Source organism: Apis florea, unplaced genomic scaffold (genome assembly GCF_048593485.1).
Source record: "Apis florea isolate Af1SG1 unplaced genomic scaffold, ASM4859348v1 contig_2291_pilon, whole genome shotgun sequence".
NCBI classification, from domain to species: domain Eukaryota; kingdom Metazoa; phylum Arthropoda; class Insecta; order Hymenoptera; family Apidae; genus Apis; species Apis florea.
Window position 1 is genome coordinate 1,748,599 of NW_028256553.1, and position 12,942 is coordinate 1,761,540.

Sequence of the window (12,942 nt, forward strand, 5' to 3'; positions counted from 1 at the left end):
TCGAATAAAATTTCACGTCAAAGGACAAATTTACTTTGGAATTTCATTCTTCTGATTCAATACTATCACGGAACAATATAAGTTACGCGTAAGAAACCGAAGATATTTCTTTTACGATTCAAGTTTTACGTTAATTTTCAAAAGGAAAACGGAAACGAAATCTTCGAGTAAAAGTTATCAATATTAAAGGAACAAACATCATTGGAATTAAATGAAAATTTCGAATGAAAATTGCGGATAAATCTTCAAGGAAGGAGGGATCGAAAATTTTTAAAGAAGAAAATAGAACCGAAAGCGGTGATCTTTTATTTTTGACGTGTCAAGCCCGCGGACGACATAAAAGAAAACGAAACCCGAGGAAAAGCGATACGTAGCAGTTGTCGTTGTTATTGTTGTTGTGGTTTCGCGTTTTAATAAAAGGACGAAATTTCGAGAAAACTTTATTTCAACGATCTTCTCCTTTCCCTCGCGGGTCACAAAGAGAATCGTGGAACAGCGCGAGAGAGAAACGCTTGTGGAACGCTTGTCGAAGCGCGACTTATTATTGTTTTCATTCTATTTTTCCTCTCTTTAGAATAATCTTCAAACTCTTGTATTCTTTTTATCTTCGAACGTATTAATATTACTTTCGCGTACTGAAACTTTTGGACGAATTATTGGAAAACGGATTAAAAACGGCATGAAATCTAAATGCTGACTTTCGATCGGCCACCGTGTATAAAGAATTACGAAACGGAATATAGAGGTAGCAGAAATTCTGGCCGCAGATGCTGCCCAAGAACGAAGCTTAAATCGCGAAAAGAGCAGCGGCTGCACGTCGTTGACCCGGGTCTGAAATACGATCGGCGGATATGCTCGGTTTAATCTCCGCCTCAAAACCTTTGAGACCAGCTAGTAGGCTCCATTATTCGCAGATTTCGCTGTGCCGCGGCTGCTGGATTTTCGAAATACCCTTGCCTACGGGCAAACAGTGCAAACTTCCTATTTTATCTTCGATAAAATAAAATTTTTACTTACCTCGTCGATGAAAGGTAAATACAAAAATTCGACGATCGTAGAATTTAATTCTTTTGATACGGATAGTCTCGAGTTGTTTTTTTTTTTTTTTGTAGAAAGAAAGTGGACATAGGAAGGAAAAATATCCTTTCTCAAAATGTAAATGGAAGAACGAATGTAGAAAAACTATAAAATTTATAAAATCGCCAGAAAATTGTCTCTTCTCGAAAGTTGAGGGTGTTATTATTTAACTTGTACCAATGATCGATGGAAGAACAAAGAAGAATATTTTAAATAATTTTCAAACTCGATAATTTCGGTCGCTCGATGACCTCTGCGTGGGTGGAACACAGAAAAATTTTTTCCAAATGGAAAAATTAAGAATGCAATCACTATAATTTCGAAAATACGTAATTGTTGGAGAAAAATTGGGAAGAAAGGGGAAAAGTAGTGTGATACGTAAACTAGCGCGATGTCATAACTTATACTGTTAGCAAATGGATATATCGGGGAACAAATAACAGATGGGATCCAATAACTAGTTCACTAACAGTTTCTGCTATTTTCTCCTACTTTTTCCAGCCAAGGGAATTTTTCCAGACAATTCTGCACACAACATTCGCTCAATCTTCATCCCTTCTTATATACAGTATCTGATCATCGAATTAGGAGTTTGGCAAAAGTTTGAAAAATCGTCAAACTTTTCAAGTTCCGTAACTTTGTTAGAATCGGTCGAAAACTGATGGGGCAAGAGACAAATTAAACCTCGACTCTTCTACTTTTATAAGGACTAATATAATTTTCTTATTCGTTACGAAATGTTATTATGAAAAATTATCGATCCTCGAACTTTAATCTTTTCGTTTCGTCGGTATATTATTGCGACTGCAATAAAATTCCCATCATTCTTTCAATGACATCAATTCCAGAAAATATCATGTCGTAACAAAATTCGTTTACACGAACGAAATAATTTAAAATCGATTATTCACACGAGGTGGTTCTAAAATGGTTCACAGTCGAGTTCCGTTTTGAGAGAATACGAGAATATATACATACAATATATATATATGTTCACAGGCTCCGTGCGGAAGATCGAAGATGGAGAAGAAATCGTGGAGGGTCTTTATTCGTTCGAGGCATCGAGAACAGAGATTTCAAGAGGTGCTCTTGAACACGTGACAAGACGTGACGTTGTACCGAGTTCCGTTTTCTTTTGCCCATGATCCATCATTCAACGTATCGTGTTCCTCATTAGGCGGCACAGAATCCTGATAATTTTGTAATAAATTAGAAAATTCTAAAAATCGAGATCTAATCTTACATTTGTATTGCTGGAAGAAACTTTCAACCTTGAGATTAATTTTCAGAATAAAATAGTGATGACAATCGAAACGTAGTATCGAAACTAGAAAGTGTCAGTTGTTTAGAAATCTTATTTGAAAAATTATGGGAAGAAATTGAGGAAATAACAATTTTTCAATCTGCCAATTTTAAAGTCAGAAGATCAAGACTTTACAGTGACAATTCACTAATTATTAAATAAGATTAATATCTCTATATACTCATCTTCCTGTTTCACAATTTCTTAATTTATTTCTTAAGTGTGTTTATAGTCACTGATTCTTACCATCATAATGCAATTTTTACTCAGAATAGTAAAACTCGTCTTACATTATCAACGCGTCATAATCAAATTCCACGAATAGCGCCTTGATCGTTCAAAACCATCTTGCACAGAAAGACCAGATTTTCTAATAAACCAAGCCAGCATCGAAATCCACGTTTCAGTTATCGACTCTTGTGCCGATAACCGGCCACCGTTCATCCTATACACGTATGCGTATAACCGTAAAAATGTAAAAACGCCCGACGGCCGAGGGCAGATAACGTTTATGCGAAACAAACGGTTCTGCACGAGCTTCATCTCTGGCCACGGATGCGCGCATTTGCATGCATACAACCGCGCCGTGGCAATGTTGTTCGCTTGTCCCCTTACAACCGCCTCTATGGAGAACACGTATCTTAGCCGACAGGCTTTCTCTCTTCGTCCTTCTCCTCGTTTAAAGAGCGGATGATAGGACTTGTAAACGGAAGGAATCGAGCAAGATGAACGTGAATGGGGAACCAAGCGTTGGCGAATATCTCCGGACAATAACTTTGAATACGACACCGTTTCGTTTCGAGAGATTTCTCGCGCGAGTCGGGTTTAACCTCGTTTGGAGCGATGATAGGAGTTGATAGGGGGTCGAGGGTTAAAGGGAATGTGTCTCGAATTTATTTTATCGAGGACAATCTGGTGAAATCGCGTTTCTTTGAATTTTTTCGAGGTGAAGAGATAAGATGATGGTCGAATGTGATATCGGGATGATTTGGGAAATTAAAGGGAATGTACTTTATATTAAGGTGATTTTGGGTGATTCAATAGTGTCTTGCAATTTTTTTGAAAGTGACAAATGATAAGTATTTATGATGAAAATCGAAAGTCGATAAGATATCTAGGATCGAAGAAGTTTGTTCAATATTTTCAAGTTGAAAATTGATAAGATTTGAAGAGGATAATCTTTATCTTGATCTGATATGGTGATGGAAATAACGAAACGTTGAATTCTTTTTTTTTTTTTCACCTGAAGAGTGATAAGAAATCTATCTTATCGGGGAGTAAGGGTTAGAGAAGAGTCATCGTCGAGAGAAAAGTCACGGTCATAAAGAAATGGCTAAAATCGAACAAGTATCTGCTGGCTTGTAGCCACTGAACCAACAGCCTTGTAGAGATAATCGTAAATCAGAAGTTTGGCTGACTAAACAAGTTCGAACAGCATTGTCAAGGATTTTTAATCTTATATGAACAAGTAACATTTCATCGTAAACATTTGCGTATTGATTTTATATACAGAATGACTCTGATCTAATTAATTTCCCTTATTAACGATCCTTATTTTCGATCAATATTTTCTTTTCGAAGGATATTCAAAGCGAACGAAATTTTTCTGTCTTTTTTTCATATCAATGAAGGAATAAAAGTCACTTAAGAATTTGGAAGAGAGAAAATATTTCGTAAAAAAATAAAAATATAAAAAAAGGACGTATTGGAGATTTACTTGGACTATTCTCTGGACAAATGTTTAAAGTTCGATTTAAAAAAAAAAAAAGAAAGAAAGAAAAACACAACAACGCATTGCAGGAAGGGAAATCCGGAAAAAAATCTATCCTCGTGGAAGGGGAATCGAATCGAAAGTGGACAGGGCACATCGATCCAAGACCCGATCATCCGTTTACAGAACGACGATCTGATAGAAAGAAAAAGAGTAAATCCATTGATCTGATTTTCTACGGGGACTAGGTTTACGCGACTAGGGACACGATGAAAACGGCACAGCTGACGGATTACTAGGTAAATAATGAATTTCGCCATGGGTCTTTCTAAAAGCCCATTCACGCGAATCACGAAGTTTTATCTCTATTGATACCAGTTATGTTGACGAATAAAATAAAAATCACGAGCAGCATCCGTTCGCTTCGGGAAGAAGCGAAAGGGACCTACGACGTCGTAAAGCAAGACGCGTGTCGATCAGCTATAAATACGCGAAATAGGATTGTATGTCTTTCAATTTTCGATGCGATATAGGGCCTCGATAAGCTTATTTCGAAGACAAGCAGTGTTGAGAAAAGGTTACGTCGAACTGTTTTCGAATAAAAATTTGTCGATCGTTGATTTTTTAATAGTATTAACTTCTGTCGTTTTGAAAAAAATTACACGATCACGAGCAACGATTTGAAAAAAAATCGAGTCGAGGAGAATATAAAATTTTCACGTAAATGATATTATAAGCTAGACCGGACTAGGCTAACTGATAACGTGTATTTGAGAGTCGATGAAGGGGAGGCTTTAATAATGCCATGAGTAAACCCATTATCTCTGATCAGGTTATACTATAATGCTATCGTGATCCATTCTTTATTAGCTCATCTGACGCTAAGAAAGTATTTTCAAACTGCTTTTAATACCTCGTCTCTTTCATCTCCCTTTAAGCATTTTAAATTTTGTCGCGTATTAAATGACATAAACAGCAACGAACGAGTCGATATTAAACTTGAATAAACTTAAAAGAAAAAAAAAAAACGGAAATCAACATGAAAAATTATATTGGAGAAAATAGATATAAATATTTTTCCGACAGAATTTTGCGAATAAACATTTCTTCGTATAAATATGTAAAGAGTAATAAATATATTACTACAATTGGCAAAGTAAAAATATATTAAAGTCATACTATTGTAAATAAGAATAAATATAAATCGTGTTTCATTCCATAATTGCTAAATGGAAATATTCTATTTTTTCAATAGATATACGTTTCGATTTATATCAAATTTTCTCCAACCCTTGATACAAATGGAATGTACTGCACTTACCCTTCTTCGACGCGTGAAACGAGTCATCTTTTGGCACGTATTGTATGTCGTATTCCAACGTCGTTTTCGGCAGTATGAGCCTCTCCTTGTTGATCTTGTACACGGCATACTTGAAGGCCAACTCCGTACTGCTATCCTTTTGGTCATGAGTGAATATAGCACCTGAAACCGATCGACGATAAATAGATCGGAGACGATGATCCCAAGTGCTCGGTTAAATATGATTTTCGCGATCGTTGCGGAAAATTTCCCGATCAAAATTCACTCTTTTCGCGCTAATATACTTGGAAACCTGCTTACCCCGCTATTCCTTTCCAACCAAGGACAAGTGCTCTCTCTGTACATCATATCTAAAGCACGATCTTCCCCATCTCTAATATTAATTCTCCTAATCCAAACAACGATAATCCCTAAAAATGTAATATCCACCATTTCTTCCCTCTCGACCAAATAATATCCTGAATATTTTCTCCCATGATTTTTATTCCCATTTATTTATTACAAATTCGTTATTCAATTTTTTACACGGCCACAGAGTGGAAGATGCTTCAGTGCGATTACTCGACACGGTCAATTTGCATACCGAGGGGCCATCGTACACCTAATGGATTCTTCGAGTTCTCTCGATGGTCGAGAGGCGAGGCAAACTCGTTTGTTAATTGCTGATCGATGCTTTCAAACCGAGCCAGGCCGCATGTAGGATCGTGTCAAGGATTCACGTGTATATAAATCCACGCGTATTTCGCAGCTTCAACGATCTCTATCAAGCGCGTGCCTCGTTCTGCTCTTTTTAAGGTAAGGGCGAAATTAACGCCAGCCAAAGAAATTTGGAGAAAGAAATTTGTTGGCGTCTTACGCGTCAAAGTCGATTCTCCCGTCTCACCGAAAATCCGATCGAACAAAGGCGCCTCGCTCGAGAGAAGGCTTCCGTGGAATGAAAACAGAATTTCCAGGTGACGAGAAACATCTCAAATTTTATTTCTCTATTGTCAACATTCCTCGCCACAGAGAGAAATCGCGAATTCAATTCTTTGAAGGTGTCTTTTCAACAAGAAAATCCAACGATAATTTTCAATTTTTTCGATATCGAGAATCGAGAATAAAAGGGTATTAACTCGAAGAAGAAAGCTATATTTGATGCATTTTAATTTAATTCCTTAATTGGATCTCGATCTCGAAAATGTGATTATTCTAAAATTCTTTAAGGAATTATTCAAAAATCGCACAGTATCCATAAATACGCTACATGTACAGATTTATACACAGAGGTATAATCCAGCCTTGTAACGAGGAAACGAAGCAATATTTTCAACTCTCCCAAGTTGCCCATTTGTATTCCAGTAAGGTATATCAGAAAATAATGAAGATTCGCTAAAAGTAGATCCTTTTAAATGATTACAATTCCTAAAAAGATCAACTCTATTTCATCCCTCGCGCCGTTTCCAAACCAAACCCACCCCTTTTACGTTACCCTCTTTCCCTGTTATTTATAGGATCTCGAGAATCCGGGACAGCCGCCATTCGTCCCCGTTTTATCTGTTCGCATAATTAATTAGGCGGGACACGAGCATTAATCGGTAGTTGTAGAGGTATCCCCGCCCCTTTGCCCCTTGAAAAATAGCCGTGTCCAGTGCAACGGGGATGTTATCAATTGCCATTCCAAGGGTGTTCCTTCAGGGATGCCGTTATCTGAAAAATCCGCAACCACGCGACAGTGACAAAAGATGGGTAAGTAATCGGAATATCGCCGCTTTCACCGGTTTTTCCCGTCAACCAGCAGCACTCCATTCATCCCTTCCAGTGTTAATCGAGCAAACCAGAGGGCAACAGTGTCGTGGCTTCGAGTCAGACACGCACACACATACACGGATTTCCACAGATCGCTTTCTACGAATACCCTTCGAGCAAGAATATACGACCGGAGGGTGAATCACGAACGGGCAAAGAGACTTGCAGATGTCCTTCTGGCCTATCCTCCTGTGAAAGAAATTTCTATTTTTTGCCCAGGCTTTTATCTCAGGCTTAAGGAGTAGATGACCTGTATTAAAAATCGAGGTCATCCTAGTAGATGTTATTGCCGGAGGGATCACACGCCTCCTTCCCAATTTTTCCTCTTGCAAATTTCTTTTGAAACCTTCAATTCGTTCGTCCTTGGACGGATATCGTCGAGGGAGAACCTTCCAGCTGTACTCGGGGCCATATAATTTATTCTCCTACTATTACAGACCTCGCGATTTTCATCTTTCCCTTCTGAAATAGAATATCCTTCTTTCAAAAGTATCCGTGATATATTTAGAAAAAAAAAAAAAAGAAAAAGAAAAAAGAAACGCATATGAAAAAAGCATAGAAACGCGGTGTTCCCGTTCGATTCGAAAGGAAAGAAAAATCGTGGAAATCGAGTAACCGGGGCGGAAAGAAAAAAGAACACTGCGATCTCCACTCTCTCTCCCTTCTCCGCCATTCCTCCCTCTTCATTCTCTCGACTCCCTTTAACTCGTTCCAACTCTTCCACGTAGTTTTGTTTCGTTTGTCGCTCGACTAATCCATTTATCGACGAATAACTCGACTCCTTCGTCGACTCGACGTTTATCCTTCGACCTGTTTCGCGTCCAGGCGTAAACTTGTTTCGTCTACGAGGGGCGATAAGTACAAGCCTTAGAAAGACAGAGAGAGAGAGAGAGAGAGAGAGAGAGAGAGAGAAGGATTTTTCTTTCTCAGCGGTTTCTTCTTTCTTTATCCTCGAGAGAGCCATCCTCTTAACTGCGCCGTTTTTTATCATTCGTCGCTTAAATGTAGAGCAAAAGGCTTTCCTTCGGGATAAAGCAGCGTGGTCGGCCGGATTGTTTCCTCGGGGAATTGGCACACTGGGGGTTATTGGCCCAAAGTGGATGGAACACCTTTTGCCACCCTCCTGGGAAAAACATCGGCGCCGATCCCTTCGAGCCACTTTCAATATTGAATTATCTTTATTTCTCGTGGATATTAGTTTAATTGATTGTTGGATGGCAATGTTGTTTGGAGCAGGTTTGAATATCGTTAGAGATCATATTAAAGCGTGTGATTATTAAAGCGTGGATATTTATCGTCATGATTTATTTTAAAAGATACGCATCTTTGTTACGCGAATCAATTTTTTAATCTCGTGTTACGATCCATTGGAAAGTATAGTTGATTTAAAAAGATTCTTCTATTTAAAATTCATCCAGTGAAAATTTTATGTACAATCGAATCTATTTCGATTTCAATTTCTTCTATTATTCAATTTCTTGCAAGATTAAACAGACGTGAAGTAAAATTTTAAAAAAATTCTAATAATACGTGATTTCATGATGTCTTCGATCACGGCTTCAATTTTTTAAAATTCGCATATAATTAATCGATGTTAACGATATAATAATACTGTTATTAATCATCCGTAAATCATAATAATAATCGATCCTTGGATATATTTTTCTTATTTTTTCGCGAAGAATCGAGAATTACAGTCCAAAGTAAATTTTGTTGGAAAATACTCGACTTTTCTTTCCCGATAGAAAGAAAACTCGCGGAAAGTTTTATTTTCATATATCATGATCAAAATAATTACTTTATCTTTTCTATCTTACTTATTATTGCAAATATCCGTATCATAAATTTCTATGCCCAACAATGTATCAATTTAATAACTAAATCACAGTGCAAGATTTTATCAGATTCTTACTCAACTTTTTACAATTTTATTACATTACGCATCCACGTAATCTTCCACGAATCCTATGGATTCAGGATAAGGGTTTGGAATTTCCGTAAATTAATCTCTACCTCTGTAGCCTTGCAACCACGAACGGTACAAAACGGGGGATGCAAAAGCGCAACGATAAATCAGAAATATCTCGAGGAATTCGGCCAATTTAATAACATTCCCTCGAACAGCACTAAATCTTCGATCCTCTTAATGAAGATTTAGAGATCGTCCAATCATCTTCGATTACTTTTCATTCTTCTCGTGGATCGTGCAATCTCCGAATCTCGATCAATTTGCAACTCGTTTTCTCATATTTATTAGGCTAAGTTGAAACGAAGTTAGGTAAGAAGGTATTATCCGATTTCTCATTACCTGATGCGATCTCATCTAAGAAATTTCACAGTATGTGATGAGAAAAGTTAGGCGTGCAAATGGAAGAAAAATGGGAGGAAAATTCGCATTATGTAGCAAGATATCCAAGAAATAAAATAGTATAATACAGAATTTTGGATTAAAAAGCTGTTTACAATTTTCCCTTATTCGTCTTTCGCCGATCTTTCTTTTTCCCTTAACGAACGCAACAATGCGGCAAGTTAATCATATTTCTTTGGAAAACAACGATAACGAAGCGAAGAAAACTATGGAGGATTGTAACCAAGGGAAAGTTTCGCGTAAAATTCTGCAACTTTCCTAATATCCACTGTATTTATATATACTTCGCGAAAATAATTAGATTTCTGGGAATAACGATACCTCGCGTCTAAACTTTAATTCGAAAAGGGGGAAGGAAATTTACTCGTCCAGGGGAGTATAATCGAATGGAAGAAAAGAACTTCATTGAAATGCAGAATTTCATTGAAACGCCGTTGATTATTTTCGTGTTCTTTTCTTTTTCTCTTTTTCATCGAATATCTTGAACGAAGATCCAATAAATTGTAAAGAAATTGTAAATTCTTCGATGAATGAGATATAAAACGGCCATTGTATAAGGTGATATACATCGTTCGAATGAAATTATTCTATTTTTTACTTGCCAAGTTTGTTTTAAATAAAATATTGATAATAATAACAAAAAATGAATTATCTCGATACCTGCTATTTCATTTTTTGAGAAAAGATTATTTTCAAGTATTGAAAAATCATTATTCGTGGAAAATCTTTCTTTCGAATAAATTCGTTTTATTTTAAAGGGATCACTCGTTACTTTTTATTCAAAATAATCCTTCCGCGAGGATAAAACCGGATATAAATTTGAAAGATTTGAGAGATATTCTCGGAGAAAATAATAAATGAATTAGAAAGACACCGAATGCGAGAACAAAGGGGAAAAGAACAATGGAAAATTTCTGAAATGTAAATCGACCATCCTATTGTTTCGGAATGTACGTCGTTACAGATAATGACCGGTAGTTCGTGATCTTTCGCGAGGAAGATTGAAAGAGCAAAAATCTTTTCGTCATTGAAAATTCATTCTAAAACTCGGAAAGCGAAACTTCCGGCGAGTTTACAGGAAATGCGTGTGGAACTCGAAAAGACTTTTACATTAAATTCTCCTTGATCTCTCGATGCTCGAGCAAAATCTCTCCTCCCTTCTAACTGAGCTATAGTAGCTCCAAGATATATCCGTTGCTTTCATAAGTTGTTGACTGGCAAAGTTTGCCACGTGATAAATTTCTACTTCGTGGTTCATGCGATCCTTTCATTAAGGAGAATCTATTCTAAATAATCCTGTGTTAAAGAGAAATGTCTCGTATCGATTCGAGAAATTGAAATGTTTATTCGATTGTATAATATAATTTATAATAAATCTTTTACCTCAAAATTATTCATTTTTGTATTAATTTTAAATTTCTTTTTTACACCATTACTTCTTTAATATAATTCTCAAAAATTCTTCTTGATATTATCTGTAATATTTATTACATACGTTATATTGAATTTTACGAAATCTACATAAGAAAATTCATTGGAATAAAGGATAATTCATTATTATTAAAGCATGTTAAAGCAATTCAATAATCGCCAATATCTCTACACGGCAATTATAATTTTAAATGATATATTAATGATACGTGTAAGTCCTTTTGTAACGTATGCACGAATTCGATATTAAAACATGATTCATTATTATTGAAAGAATAGAGGCAATTCGATAATATCGCCATCTGTGTACGGCAATAATTTCGATGATACATTAATGATACAAGTGTTGGCAATCCTTTTATCCAATAATGTATGCACAGTTGTTATTAAAAGCTCCATAAATAGCCGAAAAGAAAAAGTGAAAATGCAAGAAAATAAAGGAATTATTGCCCAGCTTTCGCCATTATTAATCCTACACATACAACAATACGTCGTATTAATTTACGTCGTAATAATAAAACAATAATTCATAAAATACTGTTTAAACTGCTCGATTAATTTCAAGCAATTTAAATTAAAATTAAACATAAAATATTACTCGAAAAGAATCGAAGAATCTAAATTTTTATTTTACAAACTCGGTCACTTCGTGCGCATCAATCGGATATTGAAATAAATCCCATAAGAACTACACGTGTCCCGCGCAGATAAAAATCTCTCAAATGCGATTTCACAGGAATTTTCGCCGATTCGTCGACTATTTTGAGAAAAAAAAAAAATATATATATATCTCCGATTCGAGTTGACATCCACTTGGATTAAGGATGCCTGCACGCATGTGACGTGCACCAACGCGCAATAATTCTCAGGATTACTCTCGAATTTCGAGCCCATCGTGTAACTGGTGGGTTACAAGTGGGTTACGATAAATGGGCCAGTTTTCCAACGAACCGTGAGACATCGTGAATATTCCTATCGTTTTGCAAGTTCGGCCGACGTGCAACGCTGACGACACACTTTGCGACATCCTCTCATGAATTATTGCACGGATTGTCGGACGTCTCGCCTGGCGTGTATCGTCGAAAATGTATTAGCTGTTTCGTGACTAAATTTTTCGGTAATCGAGAACTTGTTGCGCGAGAATTCACGTATTTCTGGCAATTTTTTTTTTTTCCTTCTGAATATTAAAAATGGAAAATTATTCACGATTAGAAAATATATATTCGGGGCGTTGATATATACTCGTGACGTAGAATTTTAGAATACAGTTCTGGAACTGAAAAGAGATACAAAAATTAGTATAAAATTTTAAGATTTATTTATTAAATTGCCAGTAATTCAAGTTCAATAAAGATGAAACCGACGAGCCAAATAAGCTTCGATATTTTCGTGTAACAACACTTGTTGAAAATGTTCTATATTAATTATCCTGTAGAATTAAAAATTTACATTCATATCTATAAATGTTTCAAATGCGTTACAACATCTAATTAAAACAAATAATTAATAAACGCAACGAACGAAAAATTAAATTCTACCAACCTAACACAAACCGTGCGACATCATTGAATGGCAAACTCGACGAGCGATGCGACACGAGTGTCTACACAAGTGCGGACCCACTCTTTCTTCATCAAAGCACCACGTGTCCCTCATAAGCGTGTGCCAGGATGTGGGAATTACGGGAGCGCATCGTGTCTCCTTTCCAGGCTCCTCGCCTGCATTGTGAACCTTAAATTCCTATTGGCCTTCTTTCTTTGTGCAACGCCGAGTGAAAAATAGGGGAGGCTCTCGTCGCAAGCCTCCTTCACGGACAAGACTGGAATTCCATCGAGTGAAACGACCCTCGAGGAAGATAAGAACGAGGGAGGGAGGGAGGGAGGGAGGGATAGTATGGAAGAAGAGCAGCCTAGTCGAGGCAAAAATAGAATGGTCGAAAGGTA

At 36.6% G+C, this 12,942-nt stretch overlaps 1 protein-coding gene across 8 annotated transcripts in view; it reads right to left on the reverse strand.

Annotated features, from left to right (window-relative positions):
* Positions 1 to 12,942, reverse strand: part of LOC100865697 (glutamate receptor ionotropic, kainate 2) — a 133,825-nt gene that overhangs the window by 89,753 nt on the left and 31,130 nt on the right. For 7 of the 8 annotated variants that reach the window (XM_086903384.1, XM_086903381.1, XM_086903380.1 and 4 more), the window contains exon 3: positions 5,413 to 5,574. In XM_086903384.1, coding sequence (XP_086759510.1) covers positions 5,413 to 5,574 — 162 coding nt within the window. Of the gene's footprint in view, positions 1 to 5,412; positions 5,575 to 12,942 lie in introns of those variants that run through there. The other variant, XM_086903378.1, reaches the window with a different exon arrangement.